General features: G+C 36.2%; 1 protein-coding gene across 5 annotated transcripts in view; it reads right to left on the bottom strand.

Annotated features, from left to right (window-relative positions):
* Aftph (aftiphilin) overlaps nucleotides 1-24,308 on the bottom strand; it is a 62,931-nt gene extending 38,623 nt beyond the window's left edge. For 4 of the 5 annotated variants that reach the window (XM_076833096.2, XM_076833098.2, XM_076833100.2 and 1 more), the window contains exons 1-2: nucleotides 24,118-24,308; nucleotides 293-2,259 (exon numbers count right to left, since the gene is read on the bottom strand). In XM_076833096.2, the coding sequence (XP_076689211.2) occupies nucleotides 293-2,227 (1,935 nt within the window). In that variant the 5' untranslated portion in view covers nucleotides 2,228-2,259; nucleotides 24,118-24,308. Of the gene's footprint in view, nucleotides 1-292; nucleotides 2,260-8,265; nucleotides 8,371-24,117 lie in introns of all 5 variants that reach the window. The other variant, XM_076833097.2, reaches the window with a different exon arrangement.
* Between the last annotated feature and the right edge of the window lie 3,449 nt (nucleotides 24,309-27,757).

The following is a 27,757-nucleotide window of genomic DNA, read 5'->3' as shown; positions in this document are numbered from 1 at the left end:
CTCCCTGAGTCCGTAGGATTATGGGTATGCCACTACACCTGGAAAAATCGGCAAATTTCTATAACTCTTAAGAAAACTCACTGGGATAAATATCAAGTTTTAGAACTGGACTATTTATAATTTCTCAAAGGGTTGTAAAAACGTAACTAATCTACAAAGCAGGCAAGCATTACATATCATAAAGAAACTCCTTTAACAGGTACTCAATTGAAATAATATTTTTTAAAAAGCTGAATTGGAAGTCTTCACAGAAATTAATATGTCATAAAAAATAGAGAATATTAGTAAATACCTGAATGGAAGTGGCTGATTCCTGTAAATGGCCACTAGCAACTGCTCCTTTGGGAGTTGCTAAAGGGATACTGTGCATCTTGGGGGTTCCTGGAATATCAACATTTTCATCTGTCCTATGTGACTGCCAGACTTCCTTTCGATGATGAGCTTCAGTGGCTTGCTGATCTCCAAAAGCAGCCCAGGAACAACCATCTTTTTGTTCATCCCCAAAAGCATTCCAATCTACAACTTGGCTAGGACCAGCTGAACTGAAGTCCGCAAAGTCATCAGAGTCTTGAAAAGCACTGCAGTCATCTTGAATATTTGGCACTGAATCAAAATCTCCAAACTCACTGTCTTGCCCATTTTTCAGTTCTGAAACAGGTTCAGTGCCTGTTCCACTAGACTTTCTTGTCAATTGACATTCCTCTGATAAACTATCAGAAGTCTGTTTCAGGTCTGAATCAGTAAATATCATTTCCTCCGGGTAAGAAGCAGTATTTGTATCCCCAAATTCTCCAAAGTCATCATTTGGTTCACTAAAATGTGGAAAGTGCTCTGAGGACTCTTCAAAAGTGACATCACTCATTGAATCTTGAGTACCAGTGACAAAAGGTGGAGTGGTGCCACTGGCTGTGCCAAAGTCACCAAAATCATCCTCATTGGGATCATTGCAAGTCACAAAATCATTACTACTATCACCATTTTTTACACTTACAGAATCATCCAAAACATTTTCTTCTGTCGGACCAATGTTTGGGATTTGGGAATTAGTAAACTTTCTACTTTCTTCTTTGGAAGAACCAAGTTCTTCATCAGCATCAAAAGTTTTAATAGAATCCATGCATAGGTCAGCACATTTTGAAGTAACTAAATGTAGTTTTTCCTCAGTTTTACATTGTTCTTTCCTAGTGGCTTCTGAATTATCAGTCGAATCTACCAAATTCCAAGCCTTTGATTGATTATTTGAATTTAAAAATTCATCCTGTTGCAGCATTGGAAGGCCTTGTTTTTCAACACCAAAACTTCTGTTAGATGCTATGCTTATTTCTGAAACACAAACCTGATCCTCTCCATCAGTGTCTCCTTTTTCATCAAAACTTTTAACCAAAGACACTTCTTTTACAGAATTCAGTTCATTGACTCTGTTAATTTTGTTGTTTTCCTGAATGGTTAGCGCATCTCTCTCATTTAAAACTGCACATCTTATTTCTTCTAGTTGTATCCTTTCCTTTTGGGAAAATGTGGCAAAATCTGCAAATTCCTCAGCAGGACTAGGTGCAAAGTCTAAATTATACTCAGTGCTATGAGTGCTCAGAGGCTTTTGTCCCTTTGAATCATCTACATTGTCTAGATCATCTGTTCCCTGAGGACTTACAGTTTCCAACCCTGCAAACCCATTTGTTAGAATCTCCAGACAAGGAGGCTTTTCACCATTGCAGCTCTCTAACTGCTTGTTTTGATGAACAATGTTCATATCAGTTCTAAAATCTCCTGGAGTGAAACTTTCAGGTGTTCCAACATTCTGTCTCTGCTCTATTACTTTGTTTAAGTCTCCTGGACTTTCCATGCCATCAGTAGAAGTATCTACTAAAGTTTTAGATGAAATAATTTCTTTGCTGGTGGTACAAAGTAAAACATCAGACTGACCTTTCATGGGAGTACAAAGTTCAGCAGTGATGTCCTTATCATTACCATTTTTAATGGACTTAAAGCTTGTAAGGCTATCTACATTTTCTGAGAAATCATGAATTGGCATAAAATGGTTTGAAGATACAAACTCTTCCTTAGGACGAGTATAATCTGGTGTATCAAAATCGACAAACCCTATGCCAGAAGGGCTGACTTCTGAAAATCCACCAAATTCCCCAAATTCATCATCATCCTCCTCCTCTGCTCCATTGTCTAGTGGTGGTGGGGATGAAGAGTACATTCGAATGATGTCTGGCTCCATTGTTCAGTTGCTTTCTAAGGATTAATTTATACCTGTTAAAAAAAAAAAGTTTTTGAGGGAAGAATTATATATAATAAAGTCTTTCAAAATTTTCTCAAAGCTACCTTAAAGCAATGCAAATTTACACTGCTCTATTTTGTATCTTTTTTTTAAAAAAAATATTTTTTAGTTGTAGATGGACACAATACCTTTAATTTTATTTATTTATTTTTACATAGTGCTGAAGATCAAACCCAGTGCCTTATATGTGCTAGGCAAGTGCTCTACCACTGAGCTACAACCCTAGCCCTCTATTTTGTATCTTTTAAAATATATTTCTCTTAAGTGAGATTACACAGTTACAACATAGTGGCAAAATATATTTCTTTTCTCTTTTAGCATGTTACCAATGTCTTTGGGAGTACATTAAAGAAATATGGGACTCCAAAAAAATTTGAATAGACATCTTTAAAAGTACACCTACAAAGTTTTCTCTCAGGCACTTGCTTATTCTGTTAAATTCTCTTTCAAATTCACTGGGGACTCAGTGTTTGCCTTATGGATTTGTATGAACACTCTATATATTAAGACACGAAAATCCTCAAATTGCTACAAATAATTCCTTCAGTTTGCTTTTCAATGTTCATTTCTCAACCCAGGTTAACTTTTTAATACCTGAATTTTGAAGTTAGTTTAAGGCTCACAAGAACTTGCAAAAATAGTCGAGCTCTTGTATATTCTACCAGCTTCTCTCAATGTTAATAAACTATCATCATCAGATGCTCCTTGACTTATTATAGGTATACATCTCCAAAAACCCATCATAAGTTGAAATTATCATAAAGCAAAAATGCATTTAATACACCCAACCTACTGAACATCACAGCTTAGCAACACAGTGCACTGTAGAGCAACACATATGGCTTGCTGTTGCTCTTCAGAAAGTATCCTATTGCATATTGCTAGACCAGGAAAAGATCAAAATTCCAAATTCCAATTATAGCTTCTACTAAATTCATACTGCTTTCACCATCATCATAAAGTTGAAAATTGTAAGTCAAACCATCATAAACTGAGGATTGTCTGAACCTGGTCAAACCAGGAAACAGACACCAGTACAATTCTATTAGCTTAGGTACAGGCCTTGTTTGGACTTCACCTGTTTTTTTCTTTTTTTGGTCCATGTGTAGTTTTATGAAATGTTAATCATGTGTATCAATTAGTTATCACTACAACTGGGATAAGTTCAATGAACACAAAGAAACTCCCTCATGTTGCCCCTTAATAGTCACATCTATCTTTGGGGGTGGTGATCTCGTGAACATCCAAGGGAAATCAGTAAGGCAGAAGAAAGGAACCAGGGAAGAAAGAAGGGAAGGATTGAAAGGAGCAATAACTGGGAAATGACACTGGCCAAAAACACTGTCATATTGTGTGCATGTACAAATATGTAATAATGAATCCCACCATTACTGGTTGTAATTATAATGAGTCAATAAAAAATATGGGAAAAAGTTATACCTTTGCTTAGAGTTTAATCCTTGACAATCACTGATCTATTCTCTTTCATTATAATTTTGCTATATCAAGAGTGTTAGGTAAATGAAATTATGTAATATGTAAACCTTTGAAGCTGGCTTTTTTCATTCAGCCTAATGCTCTTGAGGGCCACACATGTTGCTGTACGTATTAATAGTTCATTCTTTTTATTGCTAAGTAGTCATCCATTATATAATTGTACCACAGGTCGTCTATCCATTCACTTTATAGAGGACATCTGAGTTGTTTCAATATTTGTATAGTGCAAATAAGGCTTCTATGAACATACATACAATTATTATGTGAAAATAAGTTTTCATTTCTCCAAAACTGCCAATCTGTTTTCCCAAGTTGATTTAATGAAGTCAAGTCAACTGATCTTTTTATTTGTGATTTTCTTCATTGTTTTACTAGTATATAAGTGCAAGAATTCATAAATATTCACTCTTATTTGCCTGTATGTTTTAAAATTTATTTTTTAATACATTAGAACTTATTTTGGTGTAGGGGATCTGATTTTTTCCCCTAAATAATCAAGCAATAATCATAACCCCATTTGTTGAATAATACTCCCCATACTCATTAATTTAGGATGTCTCCTTTTTCATATGTTTAATTCTTAAATGCAATCTGTCAGGGCTATTCTGTTCCTCTATACTAAGGATACAAGTCAGACGACATTAGAAGCAATGGAAGGACAACCAACCAAAGTCCTAGAATAAAACTATCCCATACATAATAAACTGATACTTCTTGAAACTCACAGTCGCTAAGTTAGATATATGAGGAAAATATCTGCTATAAAATATAACCAATTTTGCAAGCTAGAGAAAATTACTTTTTCCCAGTTCTTAAATTTCCCCGGTTTTAGAGCCATGGTACTTAAAAATCACATAATGTAATTCATGAGATGAGGAAAATAAGGCTTATTGGTGGTAACTTTCCCAAAGTTCATATATCTGCTTAGTGGAGAATGGCTTTGGAATTTTGAAAAGGAGGACCTTTGAGATCAGTGATGGGTCCAGTCACTGAGTTATTCTGAATGAAATATGCAAGCCAGAAAAAAGTAAAAGACAAAATTGTAATATTCCTACTTTAAATTATCTTCCTTATGAAATTAGCACCATAAATAAATAACTGCTTTAGCTCTGAGATACTGTTCTGCTGCTGATTTGAAAAGGATAAAGCAATAAAAGGTACAGATAAGTACTATTTTCTTCTCTTGTCTAACATTTTGATAACTTTTCTCATACTCAGTGTCCAAGGTAATTTGATCTTTAACAATTTCTCCCTAATTAGGAAATTTCTATTATTTAAACATATGCTGCCAATGTCATTGGGAGTATAGGAAAAGGGACTCCTGCAACATACATACTGCTGTTGGGACCGTGAATAGCTTAAAGGCTTACAGAAGGCAATATGACTATACTATGCAAACTCCGAAATCAAAAACAAAACTTATTATGCAGCCATTAACTGCATGATTCCTTTTTCTAAAATTTAAAAGAATTAATAATGATAAGGACATGTCAAAAGGACACAAAAGCCAAACTGGGGGAGGGGGGAGGTCCTACTAGTAAAAATCAGGGACAATTTAGTATTAAAATAAAGACAAATAAATTATAACATACTGAATAAAATAACAATCTGAGTTCTCCCAAATATAAGCATAACAATGAATAAATCAAATGTTAGATGAAGAACAAGATAGTTGAATAGTTTCAAAGTAATCCCCTACAATATAATTAATTACAAAGGGAAAAAGTATAACTTTACAGCAGTGAAGCCTGACACTCCCAGTGAGCAAGGTGAATACTGAACTCATGTAGCACCTGATGAGATGTGATGAGAATAAGACAGGACCATATCTGAAATATTCTTATCAAAAATATATAAACTGAATTAATGAGAAACAAACCTAAAATGGGAGGCACTTTACAAACAAGTTGGCCTGTAATCTTTAAAAGTATAAGGTTATGAAAGTCAAGGAAAGAAAGACTGAAGAACTGTTTCAGACTGAAGATTAAAGAGACAACAGTGAATGCAATATTTGATTCTCAACTAGATCCCTTTCTATAAAAGGTCACTGCGATGATTGTGAAACTTGAAGTCCAAGGATTACATAGAAGCAATATTAATTTCTTGATTTTGATGAATTTGTGGTTATATAAGAGAACACCTTAGTTCATAGGAAACATACACTAAAATATTTGGGAGTGATAGGGACTTTAGTCTGGAGATCTACTCTCAAACTGTTCCAGAAAAAAATGTTATTTGTATTGAACTTGCAACTTTTTATAAGTTTGTGACTGATTCAGAATAAGAAAATTAAAAATATATTTAAAAACATTCAGGGAGAGTTGTGTACCTGCATTTAGGTATGTATACTTTAAAATAAATGTACTTTGAGATAAATGTATTATTTACTTATGCAAATAATACTTAATTTAAAAAAATAATGTGGCCAGATAGATAACATAATATCTGCCACTTTTAAGTGTATACTTCAGTGACATTAAGTACTTTTCATATTGTACAACCATCACCACCATCTGTCTCTAGAAATGTATCATTTTATCTTCAAAAATATCAAAATGTCTTCTATACTCATTAAACAATTACTCCCCAGGCTTATTTCACTTTACATAAAATCTTCAAAGTTCATCTGTTTTGTAGCATATCTCAGATCTGCACTCCTTTTTATGGGTGAATAATACTCTATTATATGTATTACCCTAACGTGTTTATTCATCAAAGGATACTCAGGTTGCTTATACTTTATGGTATTGTGAATAATGCTATCATGAACATCGGTGTACAATATGTCTTATTTTAAAACCTTTTTATTTTGAAATAACATTACAAAAAAGAGCATAAAGTCCTGTGTAACCCTTAAACCAGTTCCCAGAAATGGTGTTCTATTATATAGCTACTATTATGGTTTACTATTATGGTTTAGATATGAGGTGTGCCCTCAAAAAACACATGTGTAAGACAATGCAAGAATGTTCAGAGGTGAAACAATTAGATTATGAGAACTATAACATAATCAGTAGATTAAATCCACTGATATGGATTAATTGTAGGCAGGTATGGTGCAGTTGCAGGAGGATCATCAGGGAATTACCTTTGGGGTTTAAATTTTGTTCCTGGTGAGTGGAACATGTGCTTTCGCTTTCTCTGCATGCCCTTCTGCCACAATGTTCTGCCTCACTTTGTTCCAACAGCAATGAAGTTGGCTATTTGTGGATTGAAACCACTGAAACTGTGAGCGCTAAATAAACTTTTCCTCCTCTATGCAGTTTTTGTCTTTTGGTGACAATTAAGAAAAAAATTAACAAAATTAACAAAAAAAAGCACAGTAGCAAAACCAGAAACTAACAGAGTTGGTATATTAATATTAACATTACTGTTAATATATCTAATTTTTATCTTTTTTACAAAAGAACTTGCATTTATTTGTGTTTAGATTAGTTCTGTTCAACTTCATTCCCTACAGATTGCAAAACTAATCACCATTGTCAAGACACAGAACTGCCCCTACCTGTTCTCCGTCCTTGTCAACTGGCAACCACCAATCTGTTCTCTAGCTCCACAGTTTTGTCACTTCAAGAGAGTTATGTAATCTGTGAGGTTGACTTTTTTCACCCAGCACAATGCTCTTTTTTTTAAAAAAAAAAAATATATTTATTTTTTAGTTTTAAGTGGATATAATATTTTTATGTGGTGCTGAGGATCAAACCTAGTGCCTCACAGGTACAAGTACTCTACCACTTGAGCCACAACCCCAGGCCCAAGTAGCACAATATTCTTGAGGTCTATCTTGGTTGTTGCATGTATCAATTGGTCAGTCCTTTTTACTGCTGAGTATTGTTTTGCTATCCAGATGTACTAGTTCATCCAACCATTTACCCATTGAAGGACACTGGGGTTGTTACCAGTATTTTATTAAAAATACTATATATAATACAAAAGCTAATAACATTCATGTTCAGGTTTTTGTGTAAACATAAGTTGTCATTTTGCTGAGATAAATGATGATTGTGACTGCGGGGCACTAATGGTAAGTGCATGTTTAATTTTATAAAAAGCTGCCAAATTATTTTCCAGTGTGTGTGTACCATCTTACATTCCTACAATACCTTATTTTTAAAGAACCATGTGTGATGTTTCTTTTTAGCAGAATCTGTTCATGGTAAAACTACAGCTTTTTCCAAAACACTGCTTCGTTTGAAAAATGGAATAATTTATTGGTTCAAGGCTTATTTCAAAATCAGTTGCTAATGCAAATATGAAATCTGAATCAGAAAACTTGTAACCAAGGCAACAACACAGGAAGTAGTTTCTCCTCCCCATGTACCTTGGCAAGGTACTCTATTTCCCCTTCTAGGTGACACAGGCTCTATCAGCCTTCCAGACTACAGACATTTGTATTTTTTAATACTGAGTCATCTACTGATAAGAAGAACTTGGGGTGCTGTGTATTCCTCAGAGCAGGTCTTGGCTCTGGCCCAACTCACCTTCAGAAACCTAAGAGAATGCCAGTCTTTATAAGCTTCAGTCAACTATACAGTGTGGAGGAGGCTCGAGGCTTTCCAGAAAATTCCTCTGTGTCCAGGCCAACTCTACTTAAAAGAAGCTTTATGTTAATTGAAGTATTACTTGTATAATGAATTTACAAATTAAGTTTGACTTAGATAATCTACTTTTTTAAACACAGAAAAGATGGGTTTTAAATAGCAACTTCTATTTAACAGGGGGAAAAAAGGATGGATGAGTTAGTTTAATACTGTGTCTGGCACAAAGCAAACTCAATAACTGTTTCTTCATCCTTTCTAATGGACTACTTAATCCACACAAGATGTCCCAATTAGTCATTGAATTTCTTTATAACCTGAACAAGTAGGTGTGTATGTATGTATGTGTAAGGGTTATGGTTCAACTTGCTATTTTTATGTCTGTTTATTGCAAGACCTATTAGAGGGGAGTAAACAAGGCTATTGCCTTGGCAGTAGGGAACATTCAAGCCACAGAAAACACAAATAGTTCATACAAGGGTCTTATAATTACATAGTGAACTAAAAGGAGTTAGAGAAGGAAGACAGAATCGGGGAGGCTTGCTGTACTTTGGAGATTTATCCATGGGACATCATATCCTTATAAAATGACTAGGAGACAATACAGGTGAATAACTATTTAAAAATGCAGGCCAAAGCAGACCTTCAGGTTGATAAACTGTGATTATCAAAGGGTTTGGGATCTGAGAATTCTGGTGTAGAAGGTCTAATATAAGGTCAGAACAGCAATAATCAGCAACAGACTTGAGTCCTAAATCAGATTAGTAGCCAGGGTGGCAGAGCACACAGTGGGTGAAGGGGATCAGTATTAATCTTCAATCAGAAAGAAGATGCACATAAGGACTGCTGGCTTCAAAAATGAAATGATCATGGAAAAGAAGAGACAGTGAGTCTGTTGGCTGAGAGCTCTGGATTCAAGAGGTAAAAGGGGCTTAGGAAGGCAGAGGAAAGAAGGAAAGAGTCAACCATTATTTGACACTATTTGATGATTTAAAAATAGTTTTCTCAAAAACAAAAGTGGAGCACAAACTGCCAGATATTAAGTCTTGGTTTAAAGCCCCATAGTCACATGATAACAAAAATGTCACTGCTGTGAGGTAGGGAAAGAATGGACTTTTCAACAAGTGACCCTAGATTAGCTGCTTATCCACACACGGGGAAAGTCTTTGATTCCACCTAACATAAAAATAAATACCTTTGACTCTATCTTACGTAAAAATAAACCTAGATAGATCAAAGACCCAAACAATAAAGGTAAAGAAATCAACCTTTCAGGAGATAAGATTATTTTCACCACCCTAGGGAAAGCAAAAATGCTTTAAACAAGATATAGAAAGCGCTAACTGGAAAAAAAAAAAAAAAAGACTGATAAATTGGACTATATTAAAATTTAAAATTTCATCAAAAGAACATCATTAATAGACTAAAATGGCAAAAAAAACCACTGTCTGGCTATTTGCAATACATGTAATTGTCAACTAACTCATATCCAGAATATACAAAGAATTTCTATAAAACAATGAAAAACAATCCAATAGAAAAATGGCCAAAATATTTGAACAGGTATTTCACAAAAGAGGATATCCAAAATGGCTGATAAGCATATGCAAAGTCAACAGGGGAATGCACATTAAGATCACAAGACACCACTACACACATACTAGAATGGCTAAAATTAAAACAAAGTTATTCTAACCATAGCCACTTTGGCAAGGTGCAACTAGAATTCTCATACTTTATTGATAAACTGTTCTATGCATTTTGGAAACTATTTGACAATATCTACTAAAAGAACATGTGGCATATTTTGTGCATTCAATAATTCAGTAATCATCCCATTTTAACTCTAAGTCTATGCCTCAAACAAATGTAAGCCATTAAAAAATGTAAGCCAAGGGGCTGGGGGTTATAGCTCAGTGGCAGGGCACTTGCCTAGCATGTGTGAGGCACTGGGTTTGATCCTTAGCACCACTTAAACACACGCTGTCCATCTACAACTAAGAAAAAAAAATTTAAGTCAATACTTGTTTAATTGGCTCTCTAGATTTTAAAAGATCATTGAAGAAAACCCTTTAAGAAAAATAGTTATAACTGAAGATACACTAAAGAGTAATTTTTATAAACAATCTCTAGAAAATAAGCAACTTACATGCGTACTACAATTTCATAGGCTTGAGTGGGCCTAAAGACAAAACAAATCTGAAGCCCAAGATTGAATGACCAAGACCATAATCTCTAAGGCCAATAAGAGTTTGTTAATATGGGAAGAGGAATAGATATATTCAACTTAGAAGTTCTTTTTTTTTTTTAATACCTTTATTTTATTTATTTATTTTTATGTGGTGCTGAGGATTGAACCCAGGGCCTTGCACATTCAAGATGAGTGCTCTACTGCTGACCCACAACCCCAGACCCAACTTAAAAGTTCTTATAAGTGTCTCGAAATAAACTGTCTATAACTCCTATACAGATAGAGGAAAGACCACAAGAATAAAGGCTTATAAGAAGGGTGGAGTGGAAATGATTTTTGTATGTAGGAAATAATAGGGTATTATCTGCATATTCCTCAAAGAGAATTAGCCCTTGCCCTTTCTACCCTCTTATCCACATACAGTATTATCTACTGTAAAGGTCTTTGGAGTCTCATATGGTGGTGGTGGTATGGCCTCTAAGAGGCCCTCTAAAAATCTCCCAGAATCAAACACAGAGATAAGCTAAAAGCTTACAACCAGTACTGCTTACTCCAAATTTATTTGTATAGGGACTGAGGTGGGACTGGGGATCAAAATTAAGAAGAATGGTGATTAAGAAATGGGAAAAGAAAGACAACTTTATTTGAAGTTATATGACTGACTCTGTTAGTACAAACTATTAGGTAATGGATCACACACACAAACAAATCACTACATTTTTGCCAGAGGATGCCTGAGATTTATAATTAGTCACTTGTTAAATCATCTGAGTAAGTTTAAAAAAGAAAAAGAGGAAGAAGAAAGAGAAAGAAGCTGGGTGTAGTGTGGCTCACTCCTGTAATCCCAGTGATTCAGGAGGCTGAGGCAGGAAGATCCAAAGTTTGAGGCCATCCTGGGAAACTTACTAAAATCCTATCTCAAAAACTAAAAGAGGGTTGGGGATGAAGCTTGGTGGTAGAGGTCCCTGGGGTTCAACCCCCAGCATCAATGAAAGAAAATCTGTATTTTAGAAAAATTAATTAAAATGTCATATAAGCAATAACATTGATTTGTATTACAAATGTTGCAATAGCTCAAATTCTTCAAAATCTTTTCTGTAACATCCTTATGGGAATTTGAAGATAATGTCAAAATGTACTATCAATGAATCTTCCCACCCAGCCTACATTCCTGCTTTGCTTAAGAATCATTAAAACAAAACAAAACCACCACATAAAAGCCTTCCCTCTGAGCCACATGAAGACAGGGATCTAATTCACTTTTTAGTTTTTAACATATATTAAAAAGACCATGATATCACTGTCACGAAGATTTTCATGGCTTCTTGACTATTAGCTCTATAGGGGCTAACAAATACACAGAGAGCCCCTGAAAGTAAATGCTCTTAAAGAACTGAGAAAGGTCTTTATTGTTGTTAGTTTTTAGGACTACCATCCTCTTCTCTTTTCAATACAGGCTGCAAACTTTGAAGCTACTTAATGTACCTTCCACAATTTCAAAGCTGATTTTCTTTTTCTTGGTGGTAATGAGGATTGAACTCAGAGGTACTCTAACAAAGAGTTATATCCCCAGGCTTTTATATCACTTATTTTAAATTTTGAGGCAGGATCTCACTAAGTTGCTTAGGTTGGCCTTGAACTTGCAATATTCTTGCCTCTGCCTCTGCCTCTGGAGTGGCTGGGATTATGGACTGCCACCATGCCCAGCTCATAGCTGAATGTATATTTTTTTTAATGTCATAATTAACTTGCCAACTTAAAAGAAAAAGATATCATAGACATGGTCTGTATGTCTGTGTCATCAACTACATAATACACAGTATTATTTAAGGTGTTTGTTAAACAAGTTATCTTTGATGTATTTTCAATCCCCTGCTTATACACAATATCAAGTTATTTACTGAGTGCTTGTTAGGTTCCAATATCATGTGAAAAGCAAATATGAATTATCTAACATAGTCCTTGTACTCCTCCTCGTCTTTTTTTTTTTTTTTTGGTGTGTGTGTGTGTGTGTGTGTGTGCGCGCGCGCGCACACCCAGAGGATTAAACTCAGGGGTACTCAACCATGGAGCTACATCCTCAGTCCTTTTTATATTTTATTTAGAGACAGGGTCTCACTGAGTTTTAGGGCCTTGCTAAATTGCTGAGGCTGGCTTTGAATTCACCATCCTCCTGCCTCATAAAAATAAAAGCTTAAAGGTAAGTAATCTTTCAAAGGTAGTGTAACTAGTAAGTGGTCTGTTAATCATGAGCTAATCAAATATTTTATAAGTGACTTAAAATACTGCAGAAATGACTAAAATAAAATATTAAAATTGTAAGAATTGCCCCCAAAATATTTTGGAATTGTTCAGAAAAGGGTTTTTGAAGCTTCCACAGTAATTTGGAAGGAGAAAGAAGATTTTTATAAGATGAAGGAAGTATAATCAACAAAAATGTCAAGAAGCAAATATCTTGTGTAATGCACATAGTATCAAATATGAGCAAATAAAAAAATAAGCAGGAAAATATCTTTACACCTAAGTTGATCACCCAAAGAAAGCCAGAATGCTTACACTGGAAACTGTTTTACCTTCAACCTGTCATATACACTGACCTTATTTGAGAATTTACTAGCTCTTTTCCCTGAAAGCTACTTGAAATTGATTAGATAAATTGGCTAACTATTGATAAAAGGACACCAAAACTAGCAGCATTGAGAATGTATATGCATCAGCCTTCGCAAAATAATTTTTTCCCTAGTATGCTCTGCTCCAATTGTATAGCAGCAGAATAAATTAACCACTCTAAATTTTCCACACTCATATCCCTGAAACTTTACAATGCAAATAAAATCTAGAATGCAAGAACTACTTAGATTTCAGGCCTCTTCACTAAAATTTTGCTTACATCCACAATCTTGATCAGATAATCCCTGGACCACCTACTTTTCTTCTCACTTGCTGCTCAGGGGCTATCTGAATTTCTCTATCACCACTGATGCTTTCTTCTCAGCTCATAAATGTTCAAGACTCTTCTATTCTCAAAACAAAAGCCCTCCTTTCTGTGTACTTTCTAGTTCTCACTACAGACCTTCTTAAAAGGGACCTATCTGTTCACTATCTCTACTTCCTAACCTCCCACTCAATCCTCAACATTGCACACTCTGGCTTTCATCCTAGCACTCTACTGAAACTGCTCCCACAAGTTACTTGAGCTCAAAAGACAGTGTTAGTGGGCAGAGGCCTCTGTTGAGTTTCCACTGCATCCTCAGGGCCTGGCTCACAGCAGGGACTGAATACATTATTATAGTTCTTGCTGGGGCATTAATTCCACTGACTGCTCTTGAATAAGCCCCCACCCTAACTAGATTTCAATAACCCTACCTCTGGTCTTTCAGTGCTCGACCAAAATTAAGTTAGGAAATATGTAATTTCATCAAAAATAAGTGTGTTCTGAGGGGGAGTGGTGTAAAAAGTGATGAGTGTGAAAGAAAAAAAATGCAATCATTTGTGCTGCAATACTTTACGTATAAGCTATGAAAAACATTGCTTAAAGGACAAAATTTTGTTGGTGTGTTAACAGACCTGCTAACATGAATATTTGCTTTGGTTTGGGATAATTTCTCTGCATAAGTAGAGGTGTCAGCTAGTGTCACAAGAGTGTGGTCCTACTCTAGAAGTCCAACTGATTTTCCCATGCCTTCTTTTTCTGTCTTCCCAGCAACTTTCCTTAGCACTTCATGAAAAATTTCCCACAGAAGGTTCTGCAGTCAGCTGACATGAATAGCTGACATGATCTGAAAGATATTTCTTGCTGTACAGTTTAAATTAGCATTCTAGATAAGCATGATGAGTTAAACTTCAAGAGCTCAGGATATTCTGAGAAATAAAAATAAACAAACCAACTCCCAAATTCAAATCACAAACCACTTTGTGGACTTTCAAAACTAAAGTCATCAGTCTAGTCTGTAACTAGAAGATGCACATCTTGGCAAATTCTTGGCAGTACCCTTTATTTGACAGTGCTGCTCTTCATGCAATTATAAGTACCTACCATGAGAGCAACTTTCTCAGAAGCAACTACTAAAAGGTTATAAAACTGCAATCGAATGCAATTACAACTACCTGAGTTAACAGGCAATATCCTAGATACTATGACTCACAAACAAGGCCTTAAAATATGACCTAGGGAACAGCAGATTTATGTTACAAATTAAGTTTTTGCCAGATACTGTTAATTTTACTTTAATTTGTTCTCCGACCACCCATCAATTAAGAAAAAAAGGTGACCTAGAGGCATACGAAGAGACAGAAGGAAACCAGAAAATAAACCATGCTTAAATAGAATCTTACATGATCCACAAAACAAACAAACAAACAAACAAACAAACAAACAAAAAACCTCATAACAACATTCTTGAAGGGGATTATCATAAAACAAAACTTTGCCAAAACAATGTTCATGACTGTCTGTAGATAATGTCATGAGTGGGTCAACCTGTACTGATAACCACATGAAAACTATAGAAGGAACTGAGCCCAGGGCACTTAACCACAGAGCCACATCCCCAGCTCTTTTCATTTTTTATTTTGAGAAAGGGTCTCACTCAGTTGCTTAGGGCATCACTTAGTTTCTGAGGCTGGCCTCAAACTTGCAATCTCTTGCCTCAGCTTCCTGAGTTGCTGGGATTACATGCATGGTTGACCTTTTAATGGTGTTTTTTGCTTGGCTTAAAGTTTTACTTTTTCTTGAAAGGAAATTAAAGGAAAAAATAGATAACATTCATTATTTGCAACATACCAAATACCTTTGATTAGAAATAATTTTAGAATTCAATTGTCATAGAAAGCATTATTTTTCACACATTACCCTCTTTGTGATACACAGGAGAAACACATCTTCCATTATGATCTAATGTACATTAAAAAAAAAAAAAAAGTTTCACCAAACAGTATTCACTGTTTTTTAGTTCTATTTCATTTTTTCTTCAACACTGATCATGATCCCCCTAAATTGATATTATAAACCAGAAATAGTTCTTAGTACAAAGTTTATAAAAGTAATCTCTTTCCTTCTGATCCAAGTATTCCAAATCTAATTATTGCTACTATTTCGTCTAGCACACAAATAGAGGAGAATATGGCTTCGTGTCTCTCTCTCTTTTGGTGGTACTGGGGTTTCTTTTTAAAACAAAGAAGTCCTCCTTCCTCTGGTACTTAACAAGAAAAAAATGCATTCTTAAATTACACTATTTTAATGAACAAACCAATCTGATGAAATTTAAGTGCTCTTTCTCTTTGCATAAAAGTAGTAATTCACTATTTCTCTTCCTTCAAATTCATACTACCCTCAATCTAAAGCAAGATGCTTAAAGGATGGAGCTTTTTAAAAAACATGTTACACAAAATATGAACATTTTGGCAAATTCTAATGATTTCGTTGTTTAGGTCTGCTAATATTAAAAAATTTTTTTTGTGTGTCATATCTACAATGTAAAAGATGCTACTGGTGGGAGTATATATTGGTTTATACATCCTACAGCAATTTAGTAATACATCAAAATTTTTAATGTGCATTCTTAAACTAAGCAATTTCATCTGCAATGATGTGTCCCATTCATAAAAGTTGTGCAAAGATATTTCATGCAAGTATGAAAAACGTATTTATTTCAGTGTGGTTTAATTTTTTTAAAAAAGCATCTAAAACAATGTATCAATAAGTGAGAGAGTAAAAAAAGGTACAGCAATTTAAAAAAAAGATAAAACTATTCTACTAATGGGAAAAAATCTTAAAAAGTACTTTTAAGAGAAAGCACCTTTTTGAAAGACATTTCTCTTTTGATTTTCCTACTATCTAATCCTTTCTCGTACAATGGATCTATTTCTTCTGTTCACCCTATAACTATTAAATACGTTGGAGGCCTTATCTTGGCAAAATTCTTATCCTAGCAAAATCTTCTATACTCTTTGTTTTTATGTGTTCATAATACCCACACCTCTATCTGATAGCTACCTGACCTCCAGATCTGCCTACCCAAATGTATTTTTAAAAAATATTTACCTGGATGTCCTAGGGATATCTTATAGTCTCCATTTGCAAACTGAAATCAACTTCTACTCAAAAAAACAAAAACAAAAACAAAAATAAAAAACAACCAAAAACCATTTATTAAGCCTTCAGAACCCAGGAATAAAGTTTTCTGTAAAGTCTGAGAAGTAAGATCACTTATAATGAAGCAACAGGGTCAATGAGACTGAATAATCTATTCTTATACAAAGTGGGGTTCTAATATTAAAACCAGTGTTCTTTTCATTCTGTTATTAGGTTGCCTGTCTTAATTAATCCTTCTTTTATTACTTTAAATGAGTCACGTTTGTTTCCATGTTTTTCTCCCCTCTTAGGCTACTAAACTAATGGTTCTCAACCTTAGCTTGCTTGCTTGCTTTTTTTTTTTTTTTTTTTTTTTAATTATAATGGATGAACTGTAACATCTGAATTTTTACAAAGTTTCAAAGGTGGTACCAATGGTTAGCCAAAGTTGAGAGTCATTGTAGTAAGTTCTAAGGGATGATAAAAATATTTCTCAAACTGAAATGCTGAAATCATTGTGCTGTACACATTTATGTGAGAATATCATTAAAAAATTAAACGTTATCAAGATTTCAAAACTAAGGAGTTCCCAATATTAAATTTTCAATATTTTTCTTAAAAATGAAACTTAGAAAATTTACTTACAGGATTAAATTTAATTATTGTAACAATCCTTGAATACGATATTTCAGACATCCATAGTTTGGGGGCATTTCATTTCAGAAATGTTTAATTACTACTTCTACTAACCATGCTTATGACATAATATATTCCTTTTTGAAGCTCCACTTCTAATTATGAATATAATTTAAATACATAGGATTCTTAGAAAAATAAAACCACGTTTAAAAAATTAATATTTCCTCTGCGAATGAACCTTAAGATATGAATACACGAACTGTAGCAACAACAAATACTTTTCTGTTTCCAGAAACCAAACTCATTGGTAATCTGATTGAAATCTGAGCTTTTTATTTCCATGTAACACTTGCACTGTGCTTCAAGTAAACTTCTGAAACCTAATAAGAGACAGCTATCATCTGCTGTTCCATTATGATATGGGAAAATGAACCTGAATATGGAAAAAAGTACAAGGAATGGTGACTTAACTAGAAGTAAAAAGTAATGAATATTCAAATAATCATTAAAGAGTTGAGTATGATACCTGAAAAACTTGGTAATATATTTTTTCCAAGGAACAAAGATACTATTAAAAATAGTAAAAAGTATGTTGGGCACTGTGGCACAAGCCTGTAATCCTGGCTACTTGGGAAACTGAGGCAGAAGAATAGCAGGTTTGAGGCCAGCCCGGACATCTTAGCAAGATCCCGTCTCAAAATTAAAAAAAATAAACACATTAACAGGCTGGGGTGTAGCTCAGTGGTAGAATATCCCTGGGTTCAATCTCCAGAACCACAAAATAAATAAAGTCATTAATAAAATAAAAAAGTAAAATAAAAAGTTATGAGTTAAATTATCTCTTAAGTTCATTAGTAAAATCTGTTAGCAATGCAGGGTCTTCACATTTATTGCTAAGTTTCTTATTAAGTATTTCATCTTTTTATCTGCTGATACAAATGGGAGCCTGCACTTCCATCATAACTAACAAATACTGTTTACATAAATAAAAGATCCTGGAAGTTATATAGTATACTATCACATCACAAGCAAAGTGGAATAGAGTAACCTTTTCCTTTCCAATTCTCATGTCTCTGCTTTTCCTTACTCTTTGTGTTGGCTATACTAATACCAGGTTTCATATTAATAGTAATGAGAGACATCTACTGTTCTGTCTTTGTGAAGATACTGACTTCTGGGTTGATGTAAATTTTGTTCTATTTGAGAATTATCCTGTAATTCTCATTTAAGTTGCTTTGTTAGAAAAAAATCAGGTACTAAGAAAAAAATTAGACTTGGTTTTTAAAATGCCTTTTCAGTATTTATGGAGATAATTACATAATTTTTCCTTAGGTCTATTAATGTAGCAAAAATACCAGTACCTATTTGTAACTGCCCTCAGCCTGTTAGTTAGGAAGCCCATCTAATTTTCTGCTGCAAGAAAAAGGTAAATGTTTCCAAATTATCAAATAAGCATTATATAAGATTACTTGATTATACAAATCAAGTAGCATGTTAGTTAACTTACTTAATCTTACTCCTTACTTTCACTTTCACACAAATAGTCTTCAAAATAAACTTAAAAATTCTCATTAGTATTAAACACACTCAAATTAGTAGTACAGTCTGCTCTTCATATCCATAATTTCCATATCTACAAATTGAAACTGCAGATTGAAAATACTTGGTAATAAAATGTGTCTGTACTGAACATGTACAGACTTATTATTATTTCCTAAACAATATAGTATATAATTATTTGAATAGCATTTATACTTTGATACGTATTACAAGTAATCTAGGGATGATTCAGAACATTTGGGAGGAGTGCATAGTCTATACACAAATACTACACCATTTTATATGAGGGATGTTGAGTATCCATAGATTTTCATATGGGTGTGTACCCTGGAATTAATTCTCTATGGATACTGAAGGATAAGTATATAAATTTTTCTAGGTTTCATCTAGTCTATCTTCTTACACAACATACCCCAAAAACTTCAAACAATTTCATCTACCTAAAGTTTATAATTACCACATTCTAGGACTACCAGATTTTATCTCTATAGTCTAGCCAAGCCATTCGCTACTAGACTTCCCTCCACTTGAATTCCTCAAAGACCTCAAACTGAATTTAATAAGAACAAAGCTCAGGAGTCTGGGGATGTAGCTCTATGATAGAAAACCATACAAGAGACCCTGGCTGTGCAACCCCCCCCCCCAAAAAAAAAGAGCAAAAGAAACAGAGCTCAAACTCTCCTTCCTTATTATATCTTTGGCCTCTTCCAGGATCCTCTGACTCAATACCCCCCATCCCACCATCACCCAGTTACCAAGCCAGAAATTTAAAGGGGAATTTACCTCATAAATTCCCCAATTCTGGAATATTTGTAGCTCTTTTCAGCTAAGCTGCTGAGACTGGCCTTGAACTTGCAACCTCCGTCAGCCTCCCACTTTGCTGGGATTACAGACCTGCACCACCATGCCCCGCTAAAAGTCAAATCTTGTCATGTCAATTCTGCTTCTGATAAAGATTTTTAATTTCTTTCTTCTTCTTCTTCTTCTTTTTTTTTTTTTTTTTTTTTTTTGGCAGGACAAGGGACTGAATCCAGTTGTGCTCTATCACTGAGTTATACCCTTTTTATCCTTTAGTTTGAGACAGGGTCTTGCTAAATTGCCCAGACTAGCCTCAAACTTGTGATCTTGTTGCCTCAGCCTCCCAAACTGCTGGAATTATAAACATGTACTGCTGCACCCAGCTTGTTCTATCACTTCTTTATCATCTTTACTACTATTACCTTGATTCAAGTCCTTATAATCCTAAAGCTCTACCACTGTAACCAACTCCTAACGGATCTTTCTGCCTCTCTTTTTGTATTTCTATGATTTATTTTCAATACAGCTGTCAGAGATATTCTTTTATTGGGAGGGGGGCCCTCTAGGCATGGAATCCAGGGCCTCACCCATGCTAGCTAGACACATACTCTCCCACTGAGCTACACTTCTAGCCCCAGCAGATCCTTTTAAAGCATGATTTATCTCATGTCTTTACTCAAAAATCCTGCAATAACTTCCCATCTCACATAGTAAAAAGACAAAGTCACTAAAATTTCTAAAAAGAGTCTCCCACACTGAGCCCCCACTCTTCTTGGCTCTATTCTAGCCACACTGGACTTTCCTGTCACAGGTCTTTGAATATTCTAGGCATACATCTGCCTCTACCACTCTTCCCCTTATTCTCTTCACTTCCTTCAGGTCTTAAGCCCTCTCTAATACTACTCTATATAAAAAAGAAAATCGTAACAATCCTCACCTAATCCCCCTCAATTAACTCTTTTTCTACATGATATTTAACATCACCTGCCATCTTATTGCTCTTATATTTGTCCCAAACACAAATATGCATGTATGAGTGTGCACTTGCACATGCACACAAAGAAAACAAAACTTTAAGAGGTCAGATTTTTATTCTTTTTTTTTTTTTCATTTCAGTATCCCTAGCACCTAGAATAGGGCCTGACATATAACAGGTGCTCAATAAATATCTGTGTAAGAATGAAGGGAAGAAAATATAATGGTGTTAGCAGATACTTAGTTGAAATGTTTTATGACTTACTTTAAGTATTTACATAAATAAATTTACAGTATTATAAATCTGATTTACTATGTAATATTCCTCTGGGAATTATTCACTAATATAGTGCTGTAAATTAAGCTTTGAGCATGTGAACAACCTTAATTTATTAGCAATTTATTTCTGAAAGCCTTTCTTTTAATTTAGTTATTTGGAACAGGGGTGACAAGGATAGGATGGAGTCTTAAATTTGCTTTCTTCATCTTTTCTCCTGCACCAATAAGCAATGAATGATTCCCCATCTCCAGTTTTCCTCCCCACTGAATAGTTCCTGAACTTTTCTATTTCCCAGGGAAGAGGTCTAATTCATATACCTAGGAGCCCCCACCCTAGGGTAAGGCCAGAAATAGAACTTGGAGTGTGATACAAAGCTGTAAGAATTGGCAGCACTTAGAGGAAAGCCCCGGCAAGTGAAGTCAATGCTGAGGAATCCAGAAAAGCTAACAATTCTTAATTCAAATGTTTGTTAAGTTAGAAATAACACCAACTCCTTCCCTGTTCCCTTTTTAAAATATACAATGCTGACAGACTGCTATTTTATGTTTTAATTACAAAGGATTTCAAGCCTATAGTGAAACTCAGGGAGAAAACAAATGATCAAGTACCCACCAAGCAGCTGTGTTAAATCTTAATCTCTTACCAAATCTGCTTCAGACTGAAGATAGTCAAGATATGTTTGAAAATTCCTGAACCCCTCCGAGACCTTTTAACCCTTTTAACTTTTATCATGACAAAGTTTATCATTTCCATGAGATTTTAGACTTTTGTTACATACTCCTCAATTTACAGTAAATATATGGTTCATATCCTGGTCCTGTGTCACTTACCAATCATTTGACATTAGGCAAGTTCCTTACTATCTCTGTGTCTTCGCAACCTCTCTGAAAAATGGGGATAGCACTATCTACTACCTTATATAATTGTTGTGAGGATTAAACAAATTAATCCTCACAAGTGTTTTTTAAAGTATCTTTCTGGGCTGGGGGTATAGCACAGTGGCTAAGCACTTGCCATCATGCTCTGGGTTCACACCCCTGGACTATGAAGAAAAACAATTACAAAAAAAGATGGAAAGAAAGAAAAGTACCTTGCTCATAGGAAGCAGTGTACATCAGTGTTAGTAATTATCACACAAAGCTGCAAAAGAATCTGTCATTGTGTGTAACTATACACACAAACATTTACTGCTTGAGGACAGATTAACTACCAAATGACATACATAAAACCCATACTGTCAGATAGTTTCAAAAGTGGATTAAAACCAAAAGTACTAAGTTCATTCTGGAAAAGTTCACTAGCCTACATAAGGAGGAATTGAAAGTGCTAAGAAAAAAGAGCAAAATAACTTTAAAAAATTATAAATGGTAGATAACATTAAATCAGAATATAAATATTTGATCTGAATTCATAATGATTTAAAAATATCTAAATAGCCTCTTTTTATGAGATTTGGGTAGAGGGTTGGGAAAGAAGGGGCAACTCCTCAACAAGATGCTATTCAAAGAATTTTTTTTGCCTGCTGAGGTTAAAAAAAAAAAAAATCTACACAAAGTAAAACATTATCTGGCACTCAAATTTCACTGCTCTTCTCATTTAGCTCTTTACTAACTGTAAGCAAAACTAATTTAAATTTAAAATGATGTTTTATAATAGGATTGACCTAGATAATATGATTTTTCATAATGACAATTAGATTCTACAAAATTTATTAATGCAATTATGGACACATTATCTTTGTTTTGACACGGAATTATTTTTAGTATAGTCTCTAAGTCAAAAGATCAGAATACATCACAACTCAAGGGCCCTATATATTATCTGACTCCCAATGAATTTCTTTCAAGAGCTTTTTGATGACTTAAAAATACATCTGTGCTTTGTAGACCAATTGACACACCTAATTTGATACATACACAGAGGAACAACTAGACCTAATGAGCATCTAGTAGATGCCATTTGCTGGGCTAGAAGTTTTTATTCACGATCCATCTTTTAATTCATGTGAAATATCTCTATGGACAAAATTTAGAAGGCTACTAAACAAATGCACTTCTGCAAAGTGCTAAAAATGACGACTACAAAAACCAACACTTAATCTCGAGCCACATTAAAAGGAGGTAAACTATGCTAATGACACCAACAGAACAGAACTGAAACATTTGTTTCCCCTATAGTTCAGCCTATATTTCTAATTCCAAGAGGTTAAACTGAAAGTAACAAATGTAACGTCAAGGAAAAACTCTACCCCACCCCTCCCAACAAAATCCCTCTGAGGGAATTTGTGCGGAAGAGAAGATTTATGCCTTAGAAAAAGTTTATAAGTATAGTTATACTTTACTTGTCCTCAAGTGAGAACTTTGAAACGGAACTGCTTCTGTTTCACGCTCTCCCTACCCCCAACTCCAGTAAAAATTTTTACATGTATGAGTCAGTTCTTCCATCAGCCCCAGTAGAAAACTCAGTGGGAAATCAAGCTATATAACTTGAATAAACCACCCCCACCATCATCACCCACAACAACAACAAAGTATTCTCACTACTTTCCTAATGGAAGAACCACCCCACCGCTGTTCACCCTCTGTCCCCCGCCCCAAGCAAGACGCAATGCCTGCAAAGCCGGGCGCTTGAAGAATAATGGTCCAACTTTTCGAACGCAATCTGGACAGAAGACGCAGATTATTTCTTGAGTAGTGCAAGAAGAAAGCAGAAAAGGTCCTCTCTGAAAAGAAAGCTTGAGCTTTAGGGGTCTCTTTCTGCCTGCTGGAGGATTAGAAATCGGCGTGTTTTAGAGACTCTCGGAAGCAGCACACTTCGGTCGCTGCCGGCCACAGGCCTCCGCGAAGCCGGCATGTTTACACCTGTCACGAGGGAGGGGGAGGGAGAAGGAGGAAGCCCGAGCGAAGCCCCAAACTTCTCAAACAGCTCTCGGGAGGGAGCGGCCGGCGCGGAGCTGCAGGCAGGTGGAAACCAAGAGGCAGGGCGGGACAGCGACGGCCAGGGAGGGAACGGCTCACACACCCCCGGCTCGTGCCCGGGGTGGCAAGGAGGGTGCGGTGCGCTTCGGGCGCCGCCAGCGGCATCCCCGCACCAGCCGCGGAAGGGAGCAGAGCCGGAGCCCGAAACCCGCAGGCCCTCAGAGCCGGCTCCGTCCCCACAGCCCCGGCTCGGCGGCGAGCAGGTGCTTCGGTCCTGGGCGAGGGGCCGGCCGGTGGGCCGGGCCGGGCCCCCTCACCCTATCCCTCGGTGCGGCCGGGGAATCCTCGCGGCAGCGCTTACCTGGCTCGTCCGGGGCGGCCGCGATGGGCATGGCTCAGGGGCCCGGGGAGGAACTGGCTCCCCGGGGAAGGACTGGCTATTCGGAGCTGGTGAGAGCGGAAGGCAGGCTGCTCCCAGCCCTGTCAGTGCAGCAGCGCCATGGACGCCCACCCGGAGTTTCAGCGCTGCCGCGGGACCCCCATCCCACTACCCTCCGCCCTCTTCCGCCGCCGCCGCCGCCGCCGCCGCCTCCACCTCCTCCTCCGCGGAGACCCCCCGCCCACTCCACACACTCTCCCATCATGCAGCGGGGGAACCGCTGCCGCTGACACGTCACTTCCGGGCGCAGGTGGCTAGGTCGGGGCCAGGCGCTAGTGGGTGCTGGGGGTGGGGGAAGATACTCTGGGGGAATTAGTGTCACAGAAAGCTTACCCTTGCGCAGGCGCCGATGCGCTGACCGCCGGCCGCCATTTTGGGTGCGGGCAAATTGCCCTTTCCTTTACTTCCTTTGCGAGTCATCGAAGTGTGGGGGATAGACATCCTCAGCCCTCCGCCGCCCGCTGGGGCGGCGCTGCAGGCGGGGGACTGGCGTTCCTCTCAGCCGGTTAACGTTAATGTTCAGCTCACGAGAGTTAAGTCTCTCGCTCTCCAAATAAAATTGCAAAGGTTTGGAAATACAGAACCAGATCTTCTCTACCAGAAACCTCTAGACAGCATTTATCCGCTTGTCCCTTTCGCTTCCGAAAGCGACTTTTTTGTTCAGTCTAAATTGTTTCCTCTTTTTTATGTTAGACAACAGAAGAGGAAGCTGTTATTTAATAAATAATAAAGAAGTGATTGTTATAAATCAAATTTAAGATGAGAAACCAGCCGCCGAACTAACAGATCGTCTTCGACAAAATAATAATAATCCGGAATTTTGCTAACAGGTATAGATGATGGTCGTTTTTCATAGATCCTTCAAATCAATTTATGCATTTAAACGCATTTCTGTAACAGAGGTCATAACCGATTGTTTCCATCACCGATCCTGAGCAGTTGATCCTTTGCGTTCTTGTAACCTTTCCCCTTCCGTTAGCCTGATACCTCTTCGAACACCTGCCACTGTAAAATCAGACTATAGGGCTCTCGGATTATTATTGTACAGGGTTCTACCCCACAAATTACAAGCCCTGTCGGGTCCTCGTTCTGCCCACATTTGCAAAACCTCTGCATCAGTAATTTGAATAATTTAAAATAGTTCCAAAACAGCAAAGCTCACAGCTACGCAGAGAAACAAGGATGGGAAACACCCTTCAGTCACAGAGAAGTGTCCACCCCTTTGAATAGAGGAATTATACAAATCAGGGGAAAGATAAGGACAATAGCAGTTCATCAAGGTTTATCCCGCCTCTGCAATGTTATAGACAAATTAACTTGGCGCGCTGAAACAGACCCACATTTGTCTCTTTACAACTCCATTGCTCTAAGATATACAGAGACTGCATCACTCTAAATTGGAGTACCAATTGCTTTGTGGTTACGCTGGATTTTTTGTTATTGCTCAGTCACCAAAGTGAGAAAAATCTATATGGCTTGTCAAATTTATTCCTATTGTATTTCGCCCCCTGCTGGTTTAGCTCGTGTGCAAGCTTGGGGGAAAAAAAAAAGTTTATAAATGATTATCTACCGGGAAGGAAAGAAACAAAAGTGTGTGTGTGTGTGTGTAGAAACTGGAAATGAACTTATTTTAGACAAACACATACTTGTTTTCATTTGATGACGCTAATAAATACATTGGAATAAGAAATACATTGGATAGACAAGATCCTACAGCGACTATTTGCTAAGAAATGTTTCAATAGTGAACTTTAAATAATTTAATGAATTTTAAAAGTTTAATGAATTTAAGTATCAGAACGTTAATTGCCTGATGTAGTGGCACACACTTGTAATCCCAGCTATTCGGGAAGCTAAGGTAGGAGGATCTTAAGTTTGAGGCCAGTTTGGGTAACTTAGAAAGACCCAGTCTCAAAAATAAAAAAGGGTTGTGGATGTAACTCAGTGGGAAACTGCTCTTGGGTAATTCCCAGTAACCCTCCCCACACCACATATACACACACACACTAAGGGCGGGGAGGCGGGGGGGACCTAGAAAAATTAAAAAGAAAACCCTGCTGCTAGGCAAATATCTTCCTGATTTCATATGTAACATGTGATTATAAAATGATGATTTTTATCAGGTAAATGTAGAAACCAATTCTAGCCTCTTGAAAGCAACAATTAAAAAGACCAACTTCCAACTTTGTCTATGGATTTGAGTAGCTATTTGGCCAACTGACTTATGAGTACAATCAACCAAACTGTAACTGATACTCTTAAATGAAATTCTGAAGATAGCATTTTAATACTTACAAAATTGTACTTAAAAAAGGAAAGTCTGTGACTGTTTTTAAGATGATCAACCTGTGGGAAATATGCTTATTAAAATTCATTGTATTTGGAGGCAATGATAGTATTGTTTTTGCTTACTTAAGTATGACCTTAATTGTATTATCTGAGATTTGGTATCAAGAAAGGAAATAAAATGGCCAATTATCATTTCTTGTATTTATTTCTAGTTTTTCTCCTTCGCACACTTTTTACAAGGCTATAATCATAAAATAATTAGGTTTTGTATCCCTTTTTTTCACCTAATGGTATGTTGTAAGTATTTCTTCCTATTAACATCTTATAAAAGTTCAATTTTAGTTGTCTACACAATAATTGATGGAGTAGAAATACCATGATGTATCTAGTTCCCTATTAATGAATAAATTCCATTAATGCAATGAATACTTTGATGAATATTTTGTGTATGTGGCTTTCTCCAATTTTCAGAATTTTTCTTAATATAAAAATTACTAAACCAACCCAGCAGCTCCGGAGGCTGAGGCAAGACAATCACGAGTTCAAAGCCAGTTCAGCAAAAGCAAGGTGCTAAGCAACTAAGGTGAGACCCCGTCTCTAAATAAAATACAAAAAATAGGGCTAAGGATGTGGCTCAGTAGTTGAGGGTCCCTGAGTTCAATCCCCAGTACCATAAATAAACAAACAAACAAATAAATAACTGAACCAAAAGGATATGAATATATTATCTTCATATTATTTTCCAAAAAAAAAAAAAACTATGTCAAGTTACATTGCCACCAGTACCAGGGGTGTGCTGATTTTAACATATCCTCACCAGCAATGGATATAATTAAAAGGAAAAAAAGTCGAGTACACTAAAAATAGAACAAATGTAATTCAGTATATTATTTAAGAAATCAACAAATAAGCAAGCATGAAACCCCAGCAATGTAATGTTATGGAATAGGTCTATGAAGAGTCTCTATTATCATGATTTTTCTAAAAGTTACCTAACTTTTGCCTCAATTTTCTTGTGTGTCAAATGAGAGAATGGAACTTGATCACAGGTTCTCACAGGTTTTTAGCACATTTATCTCTTTAAGAATATAGTGAAAGCTTTGGCCTGTTCTGTAGAAAACATCCCCACAGACATTCAAATGTCTTATATCTCCTACAGTCATTCATGGAATAAGGTCTGTGAACCATACCTTAAGAAAAGTACACCAAATGATCCCCAGAGTCCTTTTTGTTTCTAAATAATTACCTATGATATTGTTTTATAATTCAGTTA

The sequence above is a fragment of the Callospermophilus lateralis genome, chromosome 14, assembly GCF_048772815.1.
Source record: "Callospermophilus lateralis isolate mCalLat2 chromosome 14, mCalLat2.hap1, whole genome shotgun sequence".
In the NCBI taxonomy this organism is placed as follows: Eukaryota; Metazoa; Chordata; class Mammalia; order Rodentia; family Sciuridae; genus Callospermophilus; species Callospermophilus lateralis.
Note: the sequence above shows the minus strand (reverse complement) of the source record. Positions and strands in the feature narration are given on the sequence as shown.